The sequence below is a fragment of the Punctularia strigosozonata genome (genome assembly GCF_000264995.1).
Source record: "Punctularia strigosozonata HHB-11173 SS5 unplaced genomic scaffold PUNSTscaffold_20, whole genome shotgun sequence".
Classification (NCBI taxonomy): Eukaryota; Fungi; Basidiomycota; class Agaricomycetes; order Corticiales; family Punctulariaceae; genus Punctularia; species Punctularia strigosozonata.
In genome coordinates, this window is record NW_006767452.1 from 251,804 (window position 1) to 270,987 (window position 19,184).

The following is a 19,184-nucleotide window of genomic DNA, read 5'->3' on the forward strand; positions in this document are numbered from 1 at the left end:
TTTTCAGTGTCCGGGTCGCCGCGGGTGTCGGAGGATCTGGGCGAGTGATAAGAACCTAGGTTTGCGCGAAGCTGCGGAAGCTGACCAACCATGCTGTCGTGCTTATGCTTCGACTGGGACTACACTAGAGTGTATCTGCAGGTGGTAAAAGTTCTCCGCAGTGGTCAAAGGGGAGCCCCGCCAAAAAATGCAGTGCGTGGTAAAAGTTCCACCCCACTTCGCCGTGCTGCAGATACACTCTACTGTCCCAACATGACAGACGATGGTAGCGACGCCGACACGCGTACAGTACCGGAGGACCATTGATTTGGCTCGAAACCAGCCATCTCTACGAAAAGGGAGGGGTGATATTTGTACGAGTGTCGCATTTGCAGACATTGGTCTATCCGAAGATCGAGATCAAGGATGGCAGCCACCAGAGTCGATGTCAGTCCACTCGCAACGCTCACCCCCTTTCAAGACCTCGCCTCCAGTCCCCATATCTGAACGGAGCATATATACTACCTCGTCTTCGTCGCCACCTCGGGCTGTCCCAGTGCCAGTTGCGGTCGCCTCGGCGGCCTCCCTCCACTGGCAGTCGTCCCGCTGTTTGGGCTACCCGGCATCGTTCGCCGTTCACTAAGTACCACGACGCGGGACTCCACCTCCTGTACCACATCTATCGGAGCGACCTCCGCCCTATGACGTACGCTATATGAGATAGCCCAACTCCGTACTTTACGATAGATCATCTCCGATGAGACGGTTGTTGAAATATATCCATAAAATACCCCCTATATGTAGATTGTAGCGTCCATGTACATGGAACGCATCCCTTTCATACCCTCCCCAAAACCCAGTAAATGCATCACGATGCAGAGCATGATCCTCGGGAGTCTGCGCACAGTGAAAACAAAGCAGCCATGGGATAGAAGCGCGTTCTCACGACCACTTTCGGCTCTGCAGGTCTACCAACCGGAATGATTCCAACCTCGTCCATCCTCGTCATCCACTGGTATATCCACCGTTGTCTACCTGCTACTCAGGATCTGCACGCGTTCAAGACAAATACGTCAACATAAAATCCGGTTTACTGCACGTTTCCCCGCTATCCGAGACATTATTGGAAGGACCTCTGCGTCATACACCGGATCGAGCCCGCTTTCCCTGCCAGCCATTCATTCCTACCACTTGCTTTGCCCCTCATAACATCATAACACTCGCTGGAACTGTGATCTGGACCTGTGGGCGACGCCCTGGCCACCATGGCTCAATCGCGACCGGAGCCGATGAATGCGTCCCCACACCATCCCAAGGTCAAGGTATCCCTGAAGGTATCGGACCCTGTGTTCGCCGCTGGAAGTCACATTTCCGGTCGTCTGGATGTCGAATGCAAAGCTGACAAGGGCCTCGGCCTTGGAGTAATCATGGTCGAGTTACTCGCGATCGAAGGTCCGTCTGCAGAGTGCTACACCCTATCGAGCCCTCCTTCATTCCATTACAGAGCTCACATCGAGAGATCACTCCGCTACAAGCACCTTCATGCACAGTCGTCGGATCTTTCAAGGCGAGGGATTGCCGCCCTCAAACGCCGTACTGCCGCACCCGCTCCCTGGCGAAGCCCCTCTTCCTGCACATCATTACCAGGCTCGTCGAGGCCAAACGTCGTTCCTCTTCCGATTTCCCCTTCCGGAATCGGCGCCGTCGTCTATAGACTTCCAGGGTGGTCTTGCTCGGCTGCGTTATGAAGTTCGGGCGAGCGTCGGAGCGGCGTGGAAGGGAGAACGCCGACTTGTGACCGACAAGAAAGAAGTTAATGTCGTCGAACATCTCTTCGAGGAGATGCTGATGCAGGAGCCGGAGGCAGTGGTCGTCGGCGAGAACGGGAAGATTTGGGCTCAAGGGCGGATCCTCGGCGGGGTCGCGGTTGCAGGAGAGAGCGCTTGCGTGGAGCTGCAAGTAAAGAACCGTTCGTCGAAGAAGGTGAATGCGGAAATTGGTAGATGATGCACATGCTTACGTTGTGTCAGAATACCGGCCTGACACTCGCATTGAACCGACATCTATATCTGCCGTCCGCAGCAGCGAGCGACAAAGCACCGCTGCAGATATCAGATACGCTGACTACCGTCAATTTCCGTGGACCCGAGTACATTATCCATCCTGGGGTAGAAGGCGTCGCGAATCTCGTTTTCGACGTGCCGCGCAATGCGAAGAGCGTGAAGGGTGGAATACGGGAGGATGACGACGACGAAGATCGCAAATCTGACGCTCTCTTTGAAGTGCGATGCGTGGTCTCAGTCAGGATCGTCATGGGCTTGGGGAGGTAAAGACAACATAACCTCTCGTTGCGCGGGCCCCAGCTGACTTCTTATATACAGTAAAGACATCGTTCTGGAGATCCCTGTCAAGGTGGTTCATACAATGGTCATGCCTCCACGTACGCAACCTATGCCTTTGGCTTATCCACCGGCAACGCCTCTGAGCCCTCCCATACCATATACCGCTCCCGTGCCGTCGAGTCCGCCGTCCATGCCTTACGATCTCAGACCAACAAGTCCCTACGCATATCCGATACCCCCCATCTCACCTGCTCCCGTCGCATACCCACACGCCTCCGTCACTCCCATGCCTATGTATCCATATATCGATCACAGCCATGTCTGGCTGCCGCCCCCTGCGCAAAGTCCGCAACCCTACCAATATTACGCACCCCCTGGACCTGGACCTCTTTATGTTCCACCTCCCGTCGTGCCGAACTATGCCCCACTGGCGCGGCCTGTCAGCACGGAACCAATCCCCTCCCATGCATTGCATAACCTGCCCTCTGGCCTGCCATCGAGTGCGTCCGGCCCACCACCAGTGCTAGCTGTCACGTCGACGCCCGAAAGGTCCGAGCCAGAGGAAGGCAAGGGCGAGCGCGCCTCACGTATCGCACGCCATCTGCGCATGTCATCTAGGCATCGTTCGGTTTCGCCGACGTCACACCGTTTCCCGGCCCCTTTACAGCCAGTGCCAACTGGGAATGGCGCTGCGAACGGAGCCGTCGCAGTGGCCACTCACCGCATGTCTCTTGACCCGTCGTCTGCTGGACGGCCACCTCACTTGTCGCTGGGTAATCTACCGTCGTCTCCGGGCAGTTCGAATGGAGAGATAGTCTCGCCTCGGCCCATGCCGTCCCCGAAGCTCACGTACACCGTGGACCCATTCGCGCACGCGACCGTCAAGAGCGAGAGAGTGGAGGCACTGGAGAAGATGGCGGATGAAGTAGCTCATCAGACCGCCGACCTCTCCGCCGACCTGCCGAAGGATACGGAAGAGACCACCGTCCAGAAGACGCTCCCCGGTCCACCGGTTCCTTCGGGCAAAGAGCGAGCGTTGGCCGCCATAAGCCGCCCTCGAGTCGACACTCTCTTCCCTCCCCCTTCCGTGCCCAGGGCGAACACCGCGTCTGCCCCGCAACTTGCCAGCGAGACGCCGCAAACTCCGACACTCAATGCTTTCTCCCCGCGGAAGTTCAACCGAGTGAACTCGACCGACGGAAAGGGGGAGAACGGGCTTGATGCTCTCGAGCGTCGGCTACTCGTGGAGGTCGGGACGCAGAAGGTCGATGGCGACGAACGCAAACCGGATGTGCGCTCGGTGGTGATGCCCATTGAGATCCCACGGCGGAACAATGCGCCGGAGACGCCATTGAACGATTCTGCTATCTCCAGCCTTACACTTTCCAATAGATCTATCGACGCCAAAACCCATCAGGCGGGCAAGACAGTCTATGCAGGTGATCTCGAAGGCTGGAGAGAACGCGGGCCGCCGACGGGCAAGGATGAGAACGCTCCCGAGGATAGCAAGACGGACGGACATGAGAGCGCGGTTACGGTGAAGAGGGAACGCAAGAAGGCGAAGAAGAAGAATGACAGAGACGAGGAGGCTTTCAAGCTGCGGGACGCGGCGAAAGGACGCGTCGCGGCATGGCTGGAAAGCGTCACACCTCGCGTACCGCCCGTCGAAGAGCCCGTTTCTCGCAGTCTTGAGCAACCTATCAGTGGCCAAGCTTCGCCTGCCAATGCTACTCCCGTTGTCTCACGCCCGAACTCGGTCGTAGGATCGCCTGATGCACGTCGCAACGACCGGCGACCGCCGTCTCGTCAGCCAGCCGTCAAGCAAGCAGTCGATGCCCCATCCGAGGAGACATCAGCTGCACCTAATCCACGCAGCTCCGGTTTCATGCCGCTCACCGATCGGCATCGCAATCCTCCCCCATCACAGTCGGCGGCGAACGCAGATAAGGCTCGCGCCCCGAAAGTCATCAGCCGCTGGCCTGGTTTCTCCGGGAATCAGGATCAGCCCGCGAAATACGACGTTCGCTCCGCTCGGGGTGGCCGAGGTGGGAAGGTCATGGCTGTTACTGCGATGTGGGCCTCCGCTGCCTCTGCCTCTGGCGATAAAGCACCCCTTAGTCCGAAGCCTTTACTCAGTCCGAAGCCTTTACTCAGTCCGAAGCCTTTCGCTCCGCCGCCCACGGCCCCAAAGCCACCCATCGAGAAAGGCCTTACAAGGACAGCAGCGAAGCCCTCTCAGCCGCCAGCAGTCCCTCCGAAGCCTACTCATATAACTTATGGAAAGCCTGTACTCTCGCCGAAGTCCGCCGGTCATCTTCAGCCCATGAAATCCGCAGCGTCGACCGGCACTTCGTCGCCAGCCTCCTCGGACACCAACGTAGCTGATCTCTCCATGAACCGCGCACGTTTGATCAAGTCGTCCTCCGTCCCCGCCGTTGTTTCGTCGTCGCACGCGAAACCGATGCTCTCCACCACCGCGTCTCTCGCTAGACCGTCTCAACCGTTTCAGCCACGGTTCAAGTCTCCGATAAGCCCAGTGAAATTCCCGCCGACCATCACCGAGACTCTCCCGGAAGACAAGCCCGCCCTGAAATCGCCTCCCGGTGATCTCGCATTCGGCAAGGCCAGGTTACGAGACCTCATCAAGAAGTACCAAGGAGCTGGCTCATAGCATGGCTCTCGTTACCCGGATGGCCTCCCCCGATACAGTCATCGTCTTGAATCTGTTTTCCCTCTCCATCTCTCGAAGTTAAATTGTATCCATTGATCTGCTATACGTTCCGGGAGTATTGTTGTGACATACCCAAGCAAGTTGGACTGATAGGATGCATTTGATTTATTACGTAGCACCATTTTGTGTTCGTACCTGTATCAGACCTTATGACCATTAACGACATCCTGCCATGCTCTTGAACACCGACGAACGCTTTGAACCCTAGCCCTGGAGTACAGTGCGCGCTCCCGTCTGGCCGCGTTTGCTCAAGCCCTGTACCGGCAGTCCTTTCTGCACCAGTACTATCCGCGAGATGATTTTCCGAAGATGCATCGCGCTCAGCGGATACTGGAGCATCCTGGGAGTACCGCGATACGGCGAGCTCGGAACAACGTCTATCCTGACGGCCTCGTAGGCGTCGGGATTTTACTCCACTCATGGTCTTCGTAGCAGACGGCTAAGCTGAATGTGCGGATGGTATCGTTTTGCTCGCCGATTTCACTTCTTCCGGCTGTTTCTGTTCAACGGCAAGCGGGACTTACACTCTGGGACTAAAATCAAGTATGTTCATGACATTGGATCCTAGTGCCCTACGCTCATCCCGCCACAGTTAATCCATGCGAACACCGGTGTTAGCAGCTCTGCGATACCGCGCCAGCTCATGAATGGACATTTCTTGCACGTGATCTTGGGCGAAAGTATATGAGAGCGTAGATAAGAACTGAGGATAAGAGCTTAAACATCTTCCCTACGCACGGCCTTGTGAACACCTCCGTGGCACGGGATCCCGCTACCATTCGCGGTCCGCGAGAAGGATCTTATCTCGACGTCCCCATGATGTCGTCCCTCACAATAGCTATGGGCGAATCTATATTAATCTGCGAGCAGAGTATCCGCAGTTCCTCGCTTTCTCGCCTCGTCTTCCTCCCGAGAACGCAGCACTACGCCCTTTGATCTGCTCATCTTCTATTCGACTACCAGACGACATGGCCACCAGGGCGAACTCGGTTCCTCACCCGACTTTGGTGCAGGTAAGCTCACGACGTTAACCCATGAAGATGCGCAGCTGAATCGAGCGCGCGTCGCAGGTTGATCCATTCGTGTGAGTGTTCGTGGCGCCTGGCCCGACATCGTTGACTCGAGCTCGCTGTGCAGCCCTGCAGACCAGCAAAAAGTGAGTCTGAAGTTCCCCCATGTAAATCGGCTGCTCATCTATGTGCGCATATAGGGACTGCACAATCGCTGGCAGTATGTGCATGCAAATATCTGCTAGTCACTTTGACATGACGTCGTCATAGCCCGGACATACCTGCAGTAGCTACTGTCAAACCAGGAGAGGTACATACGGCAGCTTCCGGCGCACATGCACGACTCACCTCAACGCATATATCCAGGTCTTCAAGATTGAATGCGTTGGTTAGTCTTCGTCATCCGTAGTCGATCTTAGTCATAATCCTGTATATGCCATGGGTCAGACTGGACTGGCGCACAAATCGGAAACAATGACTGTAAGCTCCTCCAAAGTGTCTTAATCCTGTGCTGTGGAGCTTAGTGCGGTTGACTGTAGTCAGCGATGATATTCGAGATGTCGACCTCAGCAAGATCCATAACCTCTCGGGTCCCATAGCCGTCGAGGGAGCTGAGCCAGGAGACTGCTTGGTGGTGGATATTCTGGATGGTTGGTCCGGGTTGAAAGAAATGAAGAACTGCCACTCATGTTCGACTTGCAGTGAGACCATTTGATAAAATGCCTTGGGGATATACGGGCATTTTCGAACTGGAGAACGGGGGTGGCCTGTTCGGTAGGTTCGCCATGTTATGATACCGACTGCTGCCCTGACAGCCCCCTTCCGCAGCGAAAGAGTTCAAGAGTCGTGCTGCGAAAGCGATCTGGGATCTCAAGGGTATTTTCGTCTGTTTTTCTTTGTTCTTTCGCGCTTACGCTCCCGCAATGCTACTACATAGGTGTCTATGCCACTTCCCGCCATATTCCGGGTGTGAGGTTTGCAGGCGTATCTCACCCAGGTCTCATCGGAACGGCGCCTTCTGCAGAACTCCTCGCGACGTGGAACAAGCGAGAGGGTGAGCTCATAGCCGCCCATGCCGATGCGGTTCCTCCTGTCGCCTTCGGCCCCCTTCCCAAAGGCGCATACGTCGGACAAGACCTTCCTGAGGAGGTCAGGAAGAAGATTGCAGAGGAAGGTGCTCGCACTATTCCGGGACGTGAACACGGCGGAAACTGCGATGTGAGTCCATTTCTTCGATTTTGTCCGCTCGCTAACTCTTAATCGCTCGTTAGATCAAGAACTTGTCGAAGTAAACTCGTAGTTTCGTCCTGTGGCCTTGCTGATTGCTGACGATTCGTTCGTCAGGGGATCTCGTTGCTACTTCCCCGTGTTCGTTCCCGGTGCGAACTTGTCTGTTGGAGACTTGCATTTCTCGCAGGGTGACGTGAGTCCGCATTCGACGTCATACTGATGCCTACTGACTTCAATTTGTAGGGTGAAGTACGTGCCATTGCATTATCAGCGAGGACATGTATCTCATATTTCAGATTTCGTTCTGCGGAGCCATCGAAATGGCATGTGAAATACTTCGAGTGGTTGGACGTTTGCTGAAAATCATATGCAGGCCGGCATCATCACATTCAGCACCAGTATCATCAAGGGAGGTGTGGAGAAGTTTGCGATGAAGCAACCGATCTTCTTGGTATGCAATCCACAACCAAATGCACCAATGGCCCTCATTCGTCTATTAGCCCAGCCCGGTCGACCCGATGTACTCTGCGAAGGTCAGTATTTCCACGATTGCTTATTCTAAGTGCCTCATCTCTTGCTAGCTGGTCTTCGAGGGTATTAGCGTCGATTACCGTGAGTCTCCAACTTCTGTATCCTGGAACGACGCTGATAGATATTCCCAGATGGCGACGGCAAACAATACAACATGGATGCGACCGTTGCTTACAAGCAGGCTGCGTTGAACGCTATCGAGTATTTGATGAAGATTGGATATAGTAAGTCCACAGCTTGGTCACGCAGCTTGTTGCGTCGTTGCTGACCACGGTGCTAGCCCGTGAACAAGCTTGTAAGTGATTCATTGTCGGGTATGAGCTCTGGAAATATATTCCATCTGTACCTGTCTAGATCTGCTACTCTCTGCCGCACCGGTTGAGAGTCACGTCGGAGCCATCGTTGATTCCCCAAACGCTTGCGTCACTCTGGCGTTGCCTCTCGGCATATTCGAACATGTGCGCCGAAGCTGTCCTATGCAGTGAACGTGGCTGACAACACCCACCCGACAGGATATCCTACCCCAAGTGGATGGACTGGTCAAGAAGAATTTCGGCCAGGCCGCGATTAGGTCCGATGGAGTTGTCTGATGGAGTAATCATGTCAACAAAATATGCATTGCATGTATGTATGAGTACAGGAGGATACGCTACACCCGAGCGCACACGAAACGGATATTTCCGTCTCAGAAAGCCAAATTCCAGGCCATGTCAGCCGGCGCTCGAACCTCGTATACCGTTTCCAGCGTCAACTCCTTCCCAGGCTCCAGATCGCACACCCAATCGTATTTCCCGTCCTTCTCTCCATCCGCTGCCCATTTCGCTTTGGCCTTCCCACCCTTGACCTCGACCGAGACGGTCTCGCCCTGCGATGCGTCCGCCAAACCGTCCGGCTTGCGCAGGATGACGCGGACCTTCTGCTTGATTGCTTCGGCGGCGGTAGGAATCGAGTCGCGCAAGACCAGACCCTTGATCGGGAAGCGATGCTTGTTCTTGACGGTGATCTGAACGGTGTACGTCGTGCTGTTGTACTTCTCGGCGAATGCGCCACCGTCGCCTTCCTTTGTGGCTGAGCGCCGCACGTAAGTCATAGCAAGGGAATAGTCGATGCCCAAGGTGCAGCCAAAGGTATCTTTGGAGTCGACGTTCTGCATTGTTGATTTTAGCGCATGCGGGGGTATCTCCTCAAATATCGTACCCTGATCCTCGTTTTCGAGACAAAAGTTTCGTCCAGGAAGACGTTCACGGGTCCCGGGAGCAACTGGTAATCGCTGGTGTTCCTCACGGAGCACTAAATAATATGATGGGACAAGGTTCAGTGTTGGAGGAGAAAGAAACTGACATACCTGCAGGTATGCAACAGACGCCGCTCGTGGTACCGATACATACGTCGTAGTACACTCAAACGGAAGCGACGCCACCGAGACCTGATGCCCAAGACCGTCGCTGGGAACGGACGACTTGCCGTCCACAGAGTACGTGAGAGAGAGCGGGCTCTCGCTGACCACGGTCGTCGGTTCTTTCAAGGCACTGACGTTGGGCACGTCAACGAGAACGGACTCGTCTTCATCCTGATCAAAGGCATCTGCTGGCCTGCTGGCCTGAGCAGCCTGACCGAACGGCCCAAAACCGGTGGATTGTTGAACGGGCTGCACCTGATATTGCTGCACCTGTGCTGCGGCGCCGAACAGGCCGCCGGCGCCGGCTGCTGGTTGCCCAAACAGACCGCCTCCCGTTGTTGCCTGCTGCTGAGATGCGACGGCCGTAGTGGCCGCTTTCCCAAATAGACTGGTTCCCGATGGCGCCTGATTCGTACTCGAACCGCCGAAAGCACCGAACGGAGAGTTACTTCCGAAGACAGACCCGTTCGTTTGCTTCTGCGAGTGCGCCTGCACGTTGATTGTGTTGTTGCCGAACAATCCTCCCGAAGGACGGAAAGCATTGTAAGCGGGGTCGATGCGTAGCCCTCGTAGTAACGGGATGCCTGTCGCTGACATGTCGGAGCTCGCGGTGCTGAGTACGAGCGAAGTGTCAACCCAATCCTCCCCGGTGGTTTGGGTAACGCGTGCGCGGTAATTAAGCGAGACGGACTTCGCCGGTTGGCCGCTGCTGTCGGTGGTAGCGTAGAGATCGTACGTGCTCTCCCAAGAGGCATTGGCGACGACTGAAGAGATTTTGGTGAGTATGTGCATCGGATACAACGGAGTAGTGCATACTATATGTCAGCTTGAGCTCTACCGGACCATCCTGGTCGGCGACGATGACGACTGTGACCTCGCCACGGGAGTCGCCTTTCTTCTTCGCAGCGCGCTCCTTCTCCGTGTGTATTTCACGATTGACTTGAACGATCGCTTCGTCGAGCTCCGCGAGCGCTTCGAGGTTCTTTTGGGCGCGTTCGATAAACCCATCGAGGAACGAGGAAGCGTCAGCGGGAGATACGTGCTCGCCCCGCAGACTTTTGCCGTAATCGGTCAAGATATCTTCCTCGTGCTCCCGAACATGCTTCATGCTCTCCAGAGTCTTCCGTTTGGCCTCCAATCGCCGAATTTGCTCTGCGGGGCTGTGGGGTAACGATACGCGCGTCGCGGAGGGCGTGATGGTGCAGATAACATCGAATAGGCGGGCATCGCCCAGACCGGTAACACGAACAGAGTCCGTGTCCATGCATGAAGGCAAGCCGGTAACCTCGACCCTGTTTTGTCCGACCTTGTCCGACCGTTTACAGGAGCTCATGGGCACGCAGACGGCGGTAGAGGACGCACCTTCAGGTCGAGCTTGAACGTACGGACAACTTCCGCTTTAGAGGTCTTAAATATGGTGACGCTCTGTCGAAAGGGATCGTTACATAACGATGGAGCCATACTCCGAGGAAGATTCACCTTGATGGGGTGGTCTGCCGCATTGAGAACGAGGCCTTGCACCATTCTGGAGGTTCGAGATACGGTATTAGACTCGATGGCTAGCAGGAAGAAAGGAGGTCTGCAACGTGCCGCTGGGACCAAACTCTTTATACAGCCCCGCGATGACTCTGAGATGCGCCCGGCCCCGTGTGTGCGCTGCTGCGCTGCTTGAACTCAGAAGCTTGCTGAAGCCTGCGACGATCATTGTTCACTTCGTACGATGTTCGACAGTTTGATGATTTAAACGACTCCCGTGGGAGATACTCGTGTACTCTGTGATCAATCCAAGAAGATAACGGAAATTCCTCGAGCTTGAATTCAGTACATAGCAGAAGGGAGGTGTTCTTCGACGTGAGTCGACGAACTGAGCACTCTTTTCCGGGTCATGAAGGCTGTCCCGGCAAACCGAGTTGAGCCGTGTTTTCTCACGGCGCAACGTTAGCTTGACAGGATTCCCGTTGCTGCAGGCTGTTGGAGATAATGACAGCATTCTCTCTCTTGACGCCTTGATTCCCAAGTGGTCGCAGACCCTCGGACTGCTCCTACAGCTTGGATCATCCTTGACTCGCCCGAAGACGGAATCACCAAAGAGCTGTGATCTGCGGCTGGCTGCGATTGGCTTTGACTTCGACCTTATACATTGCAGACGATAGCAATGCTGTCCCTGGTAGGACCTGATTCAATCAGTGGCTGGTGGGGCCATTGCCTCGTGTTGAGTTATCGCTGGATATAAGGCGCACCGTGGTCCGTCTCCTCTCAGATCTCCTCTCAGATTGTCCAACAATTGTGACAACGCCAATCCCAGCCAATGTCGTCTCCCCCATCATCTCCTCTCTCACCTACGCGCCCGGACTCTGACTACAACTCTAACCTCGGGCACCATCTGCTCGCATCCGACGTACGCGCTTTTCGCAAACTGCACGAGCTGCGGCTTCGAGTAAGCCCTCTCGCAGATTTTCGTGCCGTCTGCGCCTGACTCAGTACTGAAATTAGGGTTGGTCGGATGAAACACTCAATGATCACTTTGCACGCCAGCGCGCCTCAGCCGATACTGCTGGACACGAATTGAGTCTCATATGGTTCAATCGAATGAAAGACGTCTTGCGGGAAGTTGATAAAGGAACATACTGCATCGAGTGGACCGGCCCACTCCAATTCTTGGATTTAGGGCGAGTGCCCATATCGTGCGCCTGATGATCAAAGTTTAACACGCGTCCTCTAGGTGTTGCCCTGGAGGGTTCACCTCCTACATACTGGATACCAACTCCGCAGCGAACGGTGTCGGAATATCGCTTGATGTCGACAGCGGTGGACACGCCTACGCCCTGGAGGAACGTCTTCGCGCACGCTTCACGTTGCATCACGCCGACATGCTTCACTTCAACCTCGGCACTGAACCTTGCGACGAACTCGCTACAAACCGAGACGGCGAGTCTCTTTCTCCTCCGCCATTCTCAGAGTTCTCCCGGCCCTTCGGCCTCGTGCTACTCGATGGACACTACCTCCGTTCTTATAAAGCCGCCCATTCTGAGACACCGTGGGATCGCGACCGCCTGCTGGTCAGTCAGATGATCATTGCCCTGCAGGCGGTCGAGATCGGGGGGACGCTCGTCGTGAAGATGTCGCACGCGGAGGTGGTCCCCACTGCGAAACTCATTTACATGCTCGACGTTCTCTCTCAGAATGTGCGTTGCTGGAAGCCAGAAAGCATGCACGCCACCCGCGGCACGTTCTACGTCGTCGCGAAAGGCGTCGGGCTGGGCGAGTACGGCAGCCACCTGGATCACTGCGTCAGCGGGCTTCGGGAGGTTTGGCAAGCACTCTACTCGGGCGGCGGGGAGGGCATGGGCCGGTATCTGTCTGACGCTGACCTGGACTTCGTGGTCACGAACGACGAACTTACCGACACGTACCTCCCCCGTCTCGTTAAGCTCTGCAATCCGGTATGGTGGCGCCAGGCGAATGCCTTAGAGCGATGGTTCACCAGGCGCAACGTTGGCCACAACTTTTGAGATATACTTCTGGCGGGATATTTTGCTCAAGTGATATGGACAGTAGTGTACAGAAAGCCGGTGTGTGAGGCTGTATATGTCGACTTTCTCTCGATGCTGCAGACTTGTATGATTTCGTAGTAGCTAGGGACCGCGTCGTGATTCAGCCTGTTTCCCGCAATCAATTTGAAATTGCCACCGCAGCGCTGAGCGCAGGGCCACGTCGTGCGATTTCTCCCTCGACCTGACCACCTCCTGCAAATACGGGTTCCGGCCACCCCATTGCCGCAGCTTGGGGCTATCTCCTGGACACCAGATGGGTGAAGTTGATACTCCGTGGGCATCGATGACTTGGATGCCAAGCTCGTCATGCACTTGTGCGGATTCAAGACCTTTGTCTGGGCTGGCTTACAACTTGCCTTGCTACATACTGGGGCATCATCTGTGGCTTTCTCGGCTTGCGCAACGCAACGATATGATCTGTGGCCACAGTCCTTTCGATTTGTACCCTCTGGACTGTGTGGATATAAAGGCGCCTGTTTCAGCCGGAATACGACCCCATTCGCGGCGACCTCAACATGTCAGCACCACAGTCCCCATTGAATTCGCCATCCCCGGATCGCAATACCACTCTCGTACGCTATCTTTTAGACGCTCACGTCAACCACTACAAAAGACTGCATGAGCTACGATACCTGGTGCGCCCTCTTTCTCACCTATTTTCCCGTCCGCGCTCCGACAACCGAATACCCTATTGCAGGGATGGAGACAGCAGAAGCTCGACGCATTTTTTGAGCGTCAGCGCCGCGAAGCCGACGAAGCCGGAATCCAGTTGAAACTCGCGTGGTTCGAGCGCATGAAAGAAGCCCTGAAGGAAATCGCTGACGACACAAAGTTTCTCAAGTGCGACAAGCCCTTGCGCTTCTTGGACTTAGGGTGTGTTACACTTCCCGTTCGACCACTTGTAGACATAACATGTATCTTCAGATGCTGCCCTGGCGGTTTCACGTCGTACATCCTGAACCATCATCCTCGTGCCACCGGTGTTGGAGTCTCCCTCGAGGAGGCTAAAGGAGGCCATCCTTATCTCCTTGAACATCGCCTCAGGTCCAGATTTACCTTACATTCCGCCGACATATTATCATTCAACCTCGGAACTCAATCACCGGATGGCGAAGTCGATCACCCGCCCATCGCGGAATACAAGAGGCACTTTGGGCTTGTATTAGTTGACGGGCACTACCTACGTGCGCAGAGAGCAGCGCACCCTGACACGCCTTGGGATCGTCACCGTGTTCTAATCAGCCAGCTCATCCTCGCGCTTCAGACGGTCAAGATCGGTGGCACGCTCATCGTGAAGATGTCGCACCCCGAAGCTGTGCCGGTCGCGAAGCTCATCCGCATGCTCGACTTGCTTTCCCAAACCGTGCGTCTCTGGAAGCCTTGGTCCCTGCATTCGACCCGAGGTTCGTTTTACGTCGTCGCCCAGGGCGTGGGCTTGGGCGAGCGCGGAGACCGCCTACAGCACTACGCGAGTCAGCTCAAGGAAGTCTGGCAGAAGCTGTATTCCGGCGGAAAGCAAGGCCGGGGGCGGTTCATGGTTGACTCCGATTTCGACTTCGTGATCACAAACGAGGATGTGGTGGAAACGTACCTTCACCGCTTAGTCAAACTGGCCACGCCGGTATGGCGGCGACAAGCTGTGGCTTTACAACAGTGGTTTATCAAACACAACATCACGTCGTATGTGCTTACACCATGATAGCGCACTTTTCCTGTGGAAATGCTATATACTACTGCCTCTCTCGAATCGAACGTCTATTCCTCCAAATGTACCACGCCCATGAAGATGATCTGGCCTTGTGGAGCTGGACGAGAAACATCGCGCGTCAAACGAGGGTGTCTCGAGGAGGCGTGCAAGGCTGTGGGGGTGGTTTGTGTGGCTGTTCCCAAGGCATCACCCTTCCCAAGCGCACCATCGCCCAAAGCCATACAACATCCGAGGGCGTGGCGCTCGAGTCTTCTTTTGCAGCTCGCTGCTTTGAGAGCTCTCTCGCTTTCTACATCGCACCGGACAGCATTGCTGTATATTAATGCTGCGCACTATCGGTACGTTTCCCAGCGATTGTATCCCGGAGCCGGGACAGGTGTATAAAGGTGAGTTTAGCATATTATCCAGAGCACCGCGCATCTATCCACAAGTTAAGTATCGACTCCGACATGTCGCGAGCAACGTCACCGGTCAACGACATGACACTTCGTTCTCCTACGAACTTCTTGCAAGATGGTTTGCTTAGTCGGCCTGACACCGTCGACACCTTCCAACAGCTTCATGCATTGCGTCGCCAAGTAGGTCTCAGAATGTCACTTCGAATGTAAAAGACCATAGACAGACGACTGCGGCACCTTGATGGTCATAGTGTCGAGAGAAATCCGAGCTCGATCGACACTTCAAGCGCACAGAAGCCGCGGTTGGCGCCAATAGGAACGACTCAGAGGCAGCCACAAAATGGATCGGTCGCATGAAGAGTTCCTTCATGGAGATCGACAACGGCACGAAATTTATCGATCTTGGGCGTCCCATGAAGTTCCTGGATCTGGGGTAAGTCGTTATCTTTTCCAACAGCGACGGGATCATATTTCTTGTCCAGATGCTGTCCTGGTGGGTCCGCATCATATATTCTAGAAAGACATCAGAGCGCTAGCGGTATTGGGGTGTCGCTTGAGTCTGAACGAGGTCTTCAGACGGACACCCTCGACAGGCCTCCTCTTCCTAACCGACTCGAGATGCGCTTCGGTGACATGCTGTCTTGGTACTGCGGACCTCTGTCTAGCTCAGGCAACCACAGCAGCCCTCCTTTCGACGGCTCCGAGTCTCTCGTGTGGCCACCTTTCTCGCAGTCCCGGAGGTTGTTCAACCTAGTCGTCATCCACGCTCACTATATCAGCCGGAAGGGGGCGGAACCACTAGAGCGCGACCGTCTGCTGGTCAGCCAGCTCATCATCGCGCTCCAAGCGGTCAGGATCGGTGGTACTCTCCTCGTCAAACTAGCTCGCGCGGACTCCCCAGCGCACGCGAAGATCATACGCATGCTTGACGATCTGTCTTTGGTGATTACACTCTGGAAACCGACGACCATGCAGGCGAACCGGGGCTCGTTCTATGTCGTCGCAAAAGGCGTAGGGCTGCGTGAACGTGGACGCCTCCTGGGATCCTACTTGACGGGCCTCAGGCGAGTCTGGCTAAAGCTCTACCGTGGAAGACTGGAACGAAACGGAGATCAGCGAATGTCCGATGCAGACTTGAACTTCGTGATTACCAACGAGAAGCTCGTGGATGGGTATCTGCCTCGCCTCGTCACACTCTGCAACCCGATCTGGCGGCGGCAAATCGGCGCCTTGAGAGGGATGGTCGAACCGCGGAACGCGCGCGCTCATCACGACCGTATCCCGCACGAGAGTGTAGACAAACTGTAGCGGCCATATCGTACGACGTGTATGACCGGACGGATATGGAATAATATACTTACACTCCATATCGTCACCACCACTCATTTGGCGGAATGGACGAGATTCGCGTCATCGTCATGGCGACAGGGCATATCCCGAGTGCGAGGTGGTTCGTTTCATGGGCGCATGCAAGCAGGCACGCCAAGGGATATGGAAGTACCTTATACGTACCTGATATTGCCGGTTGAGGTGCGCGAATGAACGTGTACCTGATTGTTCACGTAGAATATGTGAACAGAACATCCTTTCGCAGAAAATGTTGGTGCCGGAAGTGAAGCCGTCGCCACATGTCCGGAGTATGTAAGAGTATGTAGCGCCGGTATCGTGTCAACCATTAATCACCGGTCAAGCATCACAGAGAGGAAAGCGGACAGGCAAGACGAGCAGACCATCAGCGTTCAGCGTGCTCCCGCCGGAAGAATCAGTTATGGGCGGCACCAGGTCACCGTCGAATCAAGCAAACAGCGCTCCCGAAGCGGCTGTCTTATCAGGAAGCAAGCACCGATGTTCCCACGGTCGGACAGGCAATGGGGCTGTAAAATAGGCGAAATCAACATCGGACCGCCTCCGTCTCCGTCCTCTCCCCCTCGACCGCTCGCGGAGGTCAACCCGCCCAGGGCATCCTCTCAGTGCCGAGGCAGCCGTTTTTTCTGTTCGTGTATACGTAACAACCACACTCTTTTGCTCCTCCCGCTCTCTGCCCTGCGGTCCCCGTCTCCTCCGTCGTCAGGGTTCTCTGCAACGAACGCGCAGACGCGAAGACGCATATACCGCCGTATTCCTCAAAGTGAACATAAGATGTCCGGACGCGTTTTATTGTCCGTGTTGATGGGAACGGCGTTGGTGCCGTTCGCCTCTGCTCATGTTGGTCAGTCCCGTTCACCTTCAACTCCTCCCCCATCCCACGTATCTTCGTAGGGATCCCATTTCTCCGTCTTCATTCTATCTCAATACTGGGGCTGACTCTCCTTGCGTAGCATTGTGGCATCCGTCCATGTGGGGCTTCAATGTCACCGACCAGACTTTCTCGTGAGCACTTGTCCGATATCGCGTCTTTTTATGTCGTTAACGGAGCAACTACGGTCTCTAGCTACGACAACCGTCCGGTTGCACCGCTCATGCAGATGCCCTTCAGCCAGTGGTGGTTCGTGAGTATCCAAGGTCTTCAAATGATGCGGTCATCCAAGCCCGGTCGTAATATCCATCAAAGTATACTGAACCCGACGTAGCATAACCACCTCTCCTACCCTCCTAACGCCGGCGACTTCTTCGAGCTGCCTGCTGGTGGTACCGCGACCGCCGAGCTTGCCTGCGACAAAGGCGCGACGTCGTACTGGCCATCGTCCCAAGGGTAAGTGCATATATCCCATCAAAATGGACCCTGTATTGACCTTCGTGTTGATGTATGTAGCGGTGACGTGCGTCAAGGCGACTCCCCGTGCCCGAACTCTCCTACTTCGGCATATCATACGAACGGTATCGATGACCTCAAGGGATGCTCTCTCGCGATCACCTATAAGAGCGATCCGAACGACGTCCAACCCGAGGTACCGCCTCTACCTGCGTCATGAATGCATAATTGCTGATTGAATGTGTCCCATAGGATCTCGCTGTCTTCTCAGTCAACCAGACCTGCGTGTGGACTCGCTTCACCGACTTCCAGATCCCCGCCGAGATGCCCGCGTGCCCTGAGGTAAAAGTGTTGCACCAAGTCTTGAACAACACCAGACTCAACGATTCCTCGATGTAGGGAGGTTGCATCTGCACCTGGAACTGGATTCATTCTCCGGACAGCGGTAGCGCCCAGAGTGAGCATATTTGGATTCCATCATCCATGGTGCCTTGAACTCATCACGAATGGCCAGTGTTCCTCACTCCCTTCCGGTGCAAGGTGACCGGCGCCACGTCGTCCAAGGCCATCATGACCCCGCAGCTCGCTCGCCGGTCTGTCCAATCATATGTTCGTTTTCACCTACCCAACACTGACACACGTCCCCTAGTTGCGGAGCCGACCCCGCAAATGGCGTTACGGAAGCTACTCCGAGCAACTGCACCGTCGGCGCCAAACAGGCACTGTACTGGTGGCAAACCGAACGTGTCAATGTACGATCTTGCTACCCTCTCATCGTTCTCGACGACTGATATCTGTTCCCGCAGATGTTTGAGGGCCAGTACTCGCCGCCCTTCTACAACGACCTCTACGACTTCAAGGACGGCGCTCAGAACGACATCTTCGGAGACTCCGACGTAGCTGCGGCTGCCCCTTCGTCGTCTAGTCAGAAGGCCGCCACGACTTCATCCGCCCAGGCCGCTACTGCTGGTGTGTAACGGTCACGATCGTAACGCTTTGCATTTTTCTGAATCACCCTCTTTAGCGTCGTCCACCGCTGTTGCCGACAACCAGAACGAGACAGTTGTCGAGACCTCGACCTCCAGCTCGCCTGCCGCCGCCTCCACAACCGCCACCACCACTTCCCCCAAGAAATGGTACTCCACCACTTCGACGTGACTTTGACGCACACCAGCTAACGCACGCTACGTTTCTACAGCAAACGCAACGCGAAGAAGGGGCTCACTGAGAGCAAACGCAGCGTGAAGAAGGAAGCCACCGAGAAGCGCAGCAACACCGCGCACCACGCCCGCAATCTGGGACGCTTCGTGCACGACTCCACCGTGCACTGAAGAATCAACCGTCGATCACGACTCAACTGAATCTCTGGATTCCTCTCCTTGAAGCTCCATCCGTATACCCGCTGGATGCATACAGCGCGAGCGCCAATGCGTCCGCCAGCTCCGGGCGACGCTGAGCGTTGTCCGCTGGATGTTACAAATGTTTGTTGATACCACCGTTGTGCTAGGCCGCACTCTCTTGTTTCTATGTTCCTCGCGCCATGGCTGCGTTGCCTTTGCATCTGTAGCTCCCTCAGAATGTCTCGCCTCAATAGATTCATGCAGTTTCAG

General features: G+C 55.3%; 6 protein-coding genes across 6 annotated transcripts; 5 read left to right on the forward strand and 1 right to left on the reverse strand.

Moving 5' to 3' along the window:
- Positions 1-1,244: 1,244 nt before the first annotated feature.
- PUNSTDRAFT_47791 (uncharacterized protein) lies at positions 1,245-4,992 on the forward strand (the record flags this gene model as incomplete). The annotated part of the gene is made up of 4 exons (XM_007388734.1): positions 1,245-1,431; positions 1,484-1,962; positions 2,010-2,305; positions 2,361-4,992. 4 exons carry the CDS (start codon positions 1,245-1,247, stop codon positions 4,990-4,992), a joined length of 3,594 nt encoding a protein of 1,197 aa, XP_007388796.1.
- Positions 4,993-6,020: 1,028 nt separating this feature from the next.
- PUNSTDRAFT_77214 (Acetamidase/Formamidase) lies at positions 6,021-8,413 on the forward strand (the record flags this gene model as incomplete). The annotated part of the gene is made up of 19 exons (XM_007388735.1): positions 6,021-6,065; positions 6,263-6,282; positions 6,333-6,372; positions 6,429-6,450; positions 6,510-6,542; positions 6,602-6,712; positions 6,765-6,836; positions 6,891-6,938; positions 7,000-7,280; positions 7,334-7,350; positions 7,407-7,485; positions 7,589-7,633; positions 7,666-7,743; positions 7,793-7,825; positions 7,874-7,904; positions 7,955-8,047; positions 8,104-8,118; positions 8,178-8,281; positions 8,336-8,413. 19 exons carry the CDS (start codon positions 6,021-6,023, stop codon positions 8,411-8,413), a joined length of 1,245 nt encoding a protein of 414 aa, XP_007388797.1.
- A 25-nt stretch (positions 8,414-8,438) lies between these two features.
- PUNSTDRAFT_108850 (uncharacterized protein) lies at positions 8,439-10,746 on the reverse strand (the record flags this gene model as incomplete). Its single annotated transcript, XM_007388736.1, has 6 exons — positions 8,439-8,970; positions 9,021-9,113; positions 9,169-9,986; positions 10,039-10,528; positions 10,585-10,647; positions 10,702-10,746. 6 exons carry the CDS (start codon positions 10,744-10,746, stop codon positions 8,509-8,511), a joined length of 1,971 nt encoding a protein of 656 aa, XP_007388798.1. The 3' UTR covers positions 8,439-8,508.
- Positions 10,747-11,715: 969 nt separating this feature from the next.
- PUNSTDRAFT_77041 (uncharacterized protein) lies at positions 11,716-14,475 on the forward strand (the record flags this gene model as incomplete). The annotated part of the gene is made up of 2 exons (XM_007388737.1): positions 11,716-11,906; positions 13,701-14,475. Coding segments are annotated over 2 exons (966 nt in total), but the record flags the coding sequence as incomplete, so codon positions are not given.
- Positions 14,476-14,933: 458 nt separating this feature from the next.
- PUNSTDRAFT_139053 (uncharacterized protein) lies at positions 14,934-16,190 on the forward strand (the record flags this gene model as incomplete). Its single annotated transcript, XM_007388738.1, has 3 exons — positions 14,934-15,062; positions 15,134-15,315; positions 15,365-16,190. The coding sequence occupies 3 exons, from the start codon at positions 14,934-14,936 to the stop codon at positions 16,188-16,190; spliced, it is 1,137 nt and encodes a 378-aa protein (XP_007388800.1).
- A 618-nt stretch (positions 16,191-16,808) lies between these two features.
- PUNSTDRAFT_108851 (uncharacterized protein) lies at positions 16,809-19,183 on the forward strand. The gene is made up of 12 exons (XM_007388739.1): positions 16,809-17,091; positions 17,201-17,252; positions 17,314-17,371; positions 17,453-17,574; positions 17,635-17,770; positions 17,827-17,916; positions 17,974-18,031; positions 18,089-18,167; positions 18,224-18,326; positions 18,381-18,543; positions 18,599-18,710; positions 18,773-19,183. Exons 1-12 carry the CDS (start codon positions 17,022-17,024, stop codon positions 18,903-18,905), a joined length of 1,176 nt encoding a protein of 391 aa, XP_007388801.1. The 5' UTR covers positions 16,809-17,021; the 3' UTR covers positions 18,906-19,183.
- Position 19,184: the final 1 nt, after the last annotated feature.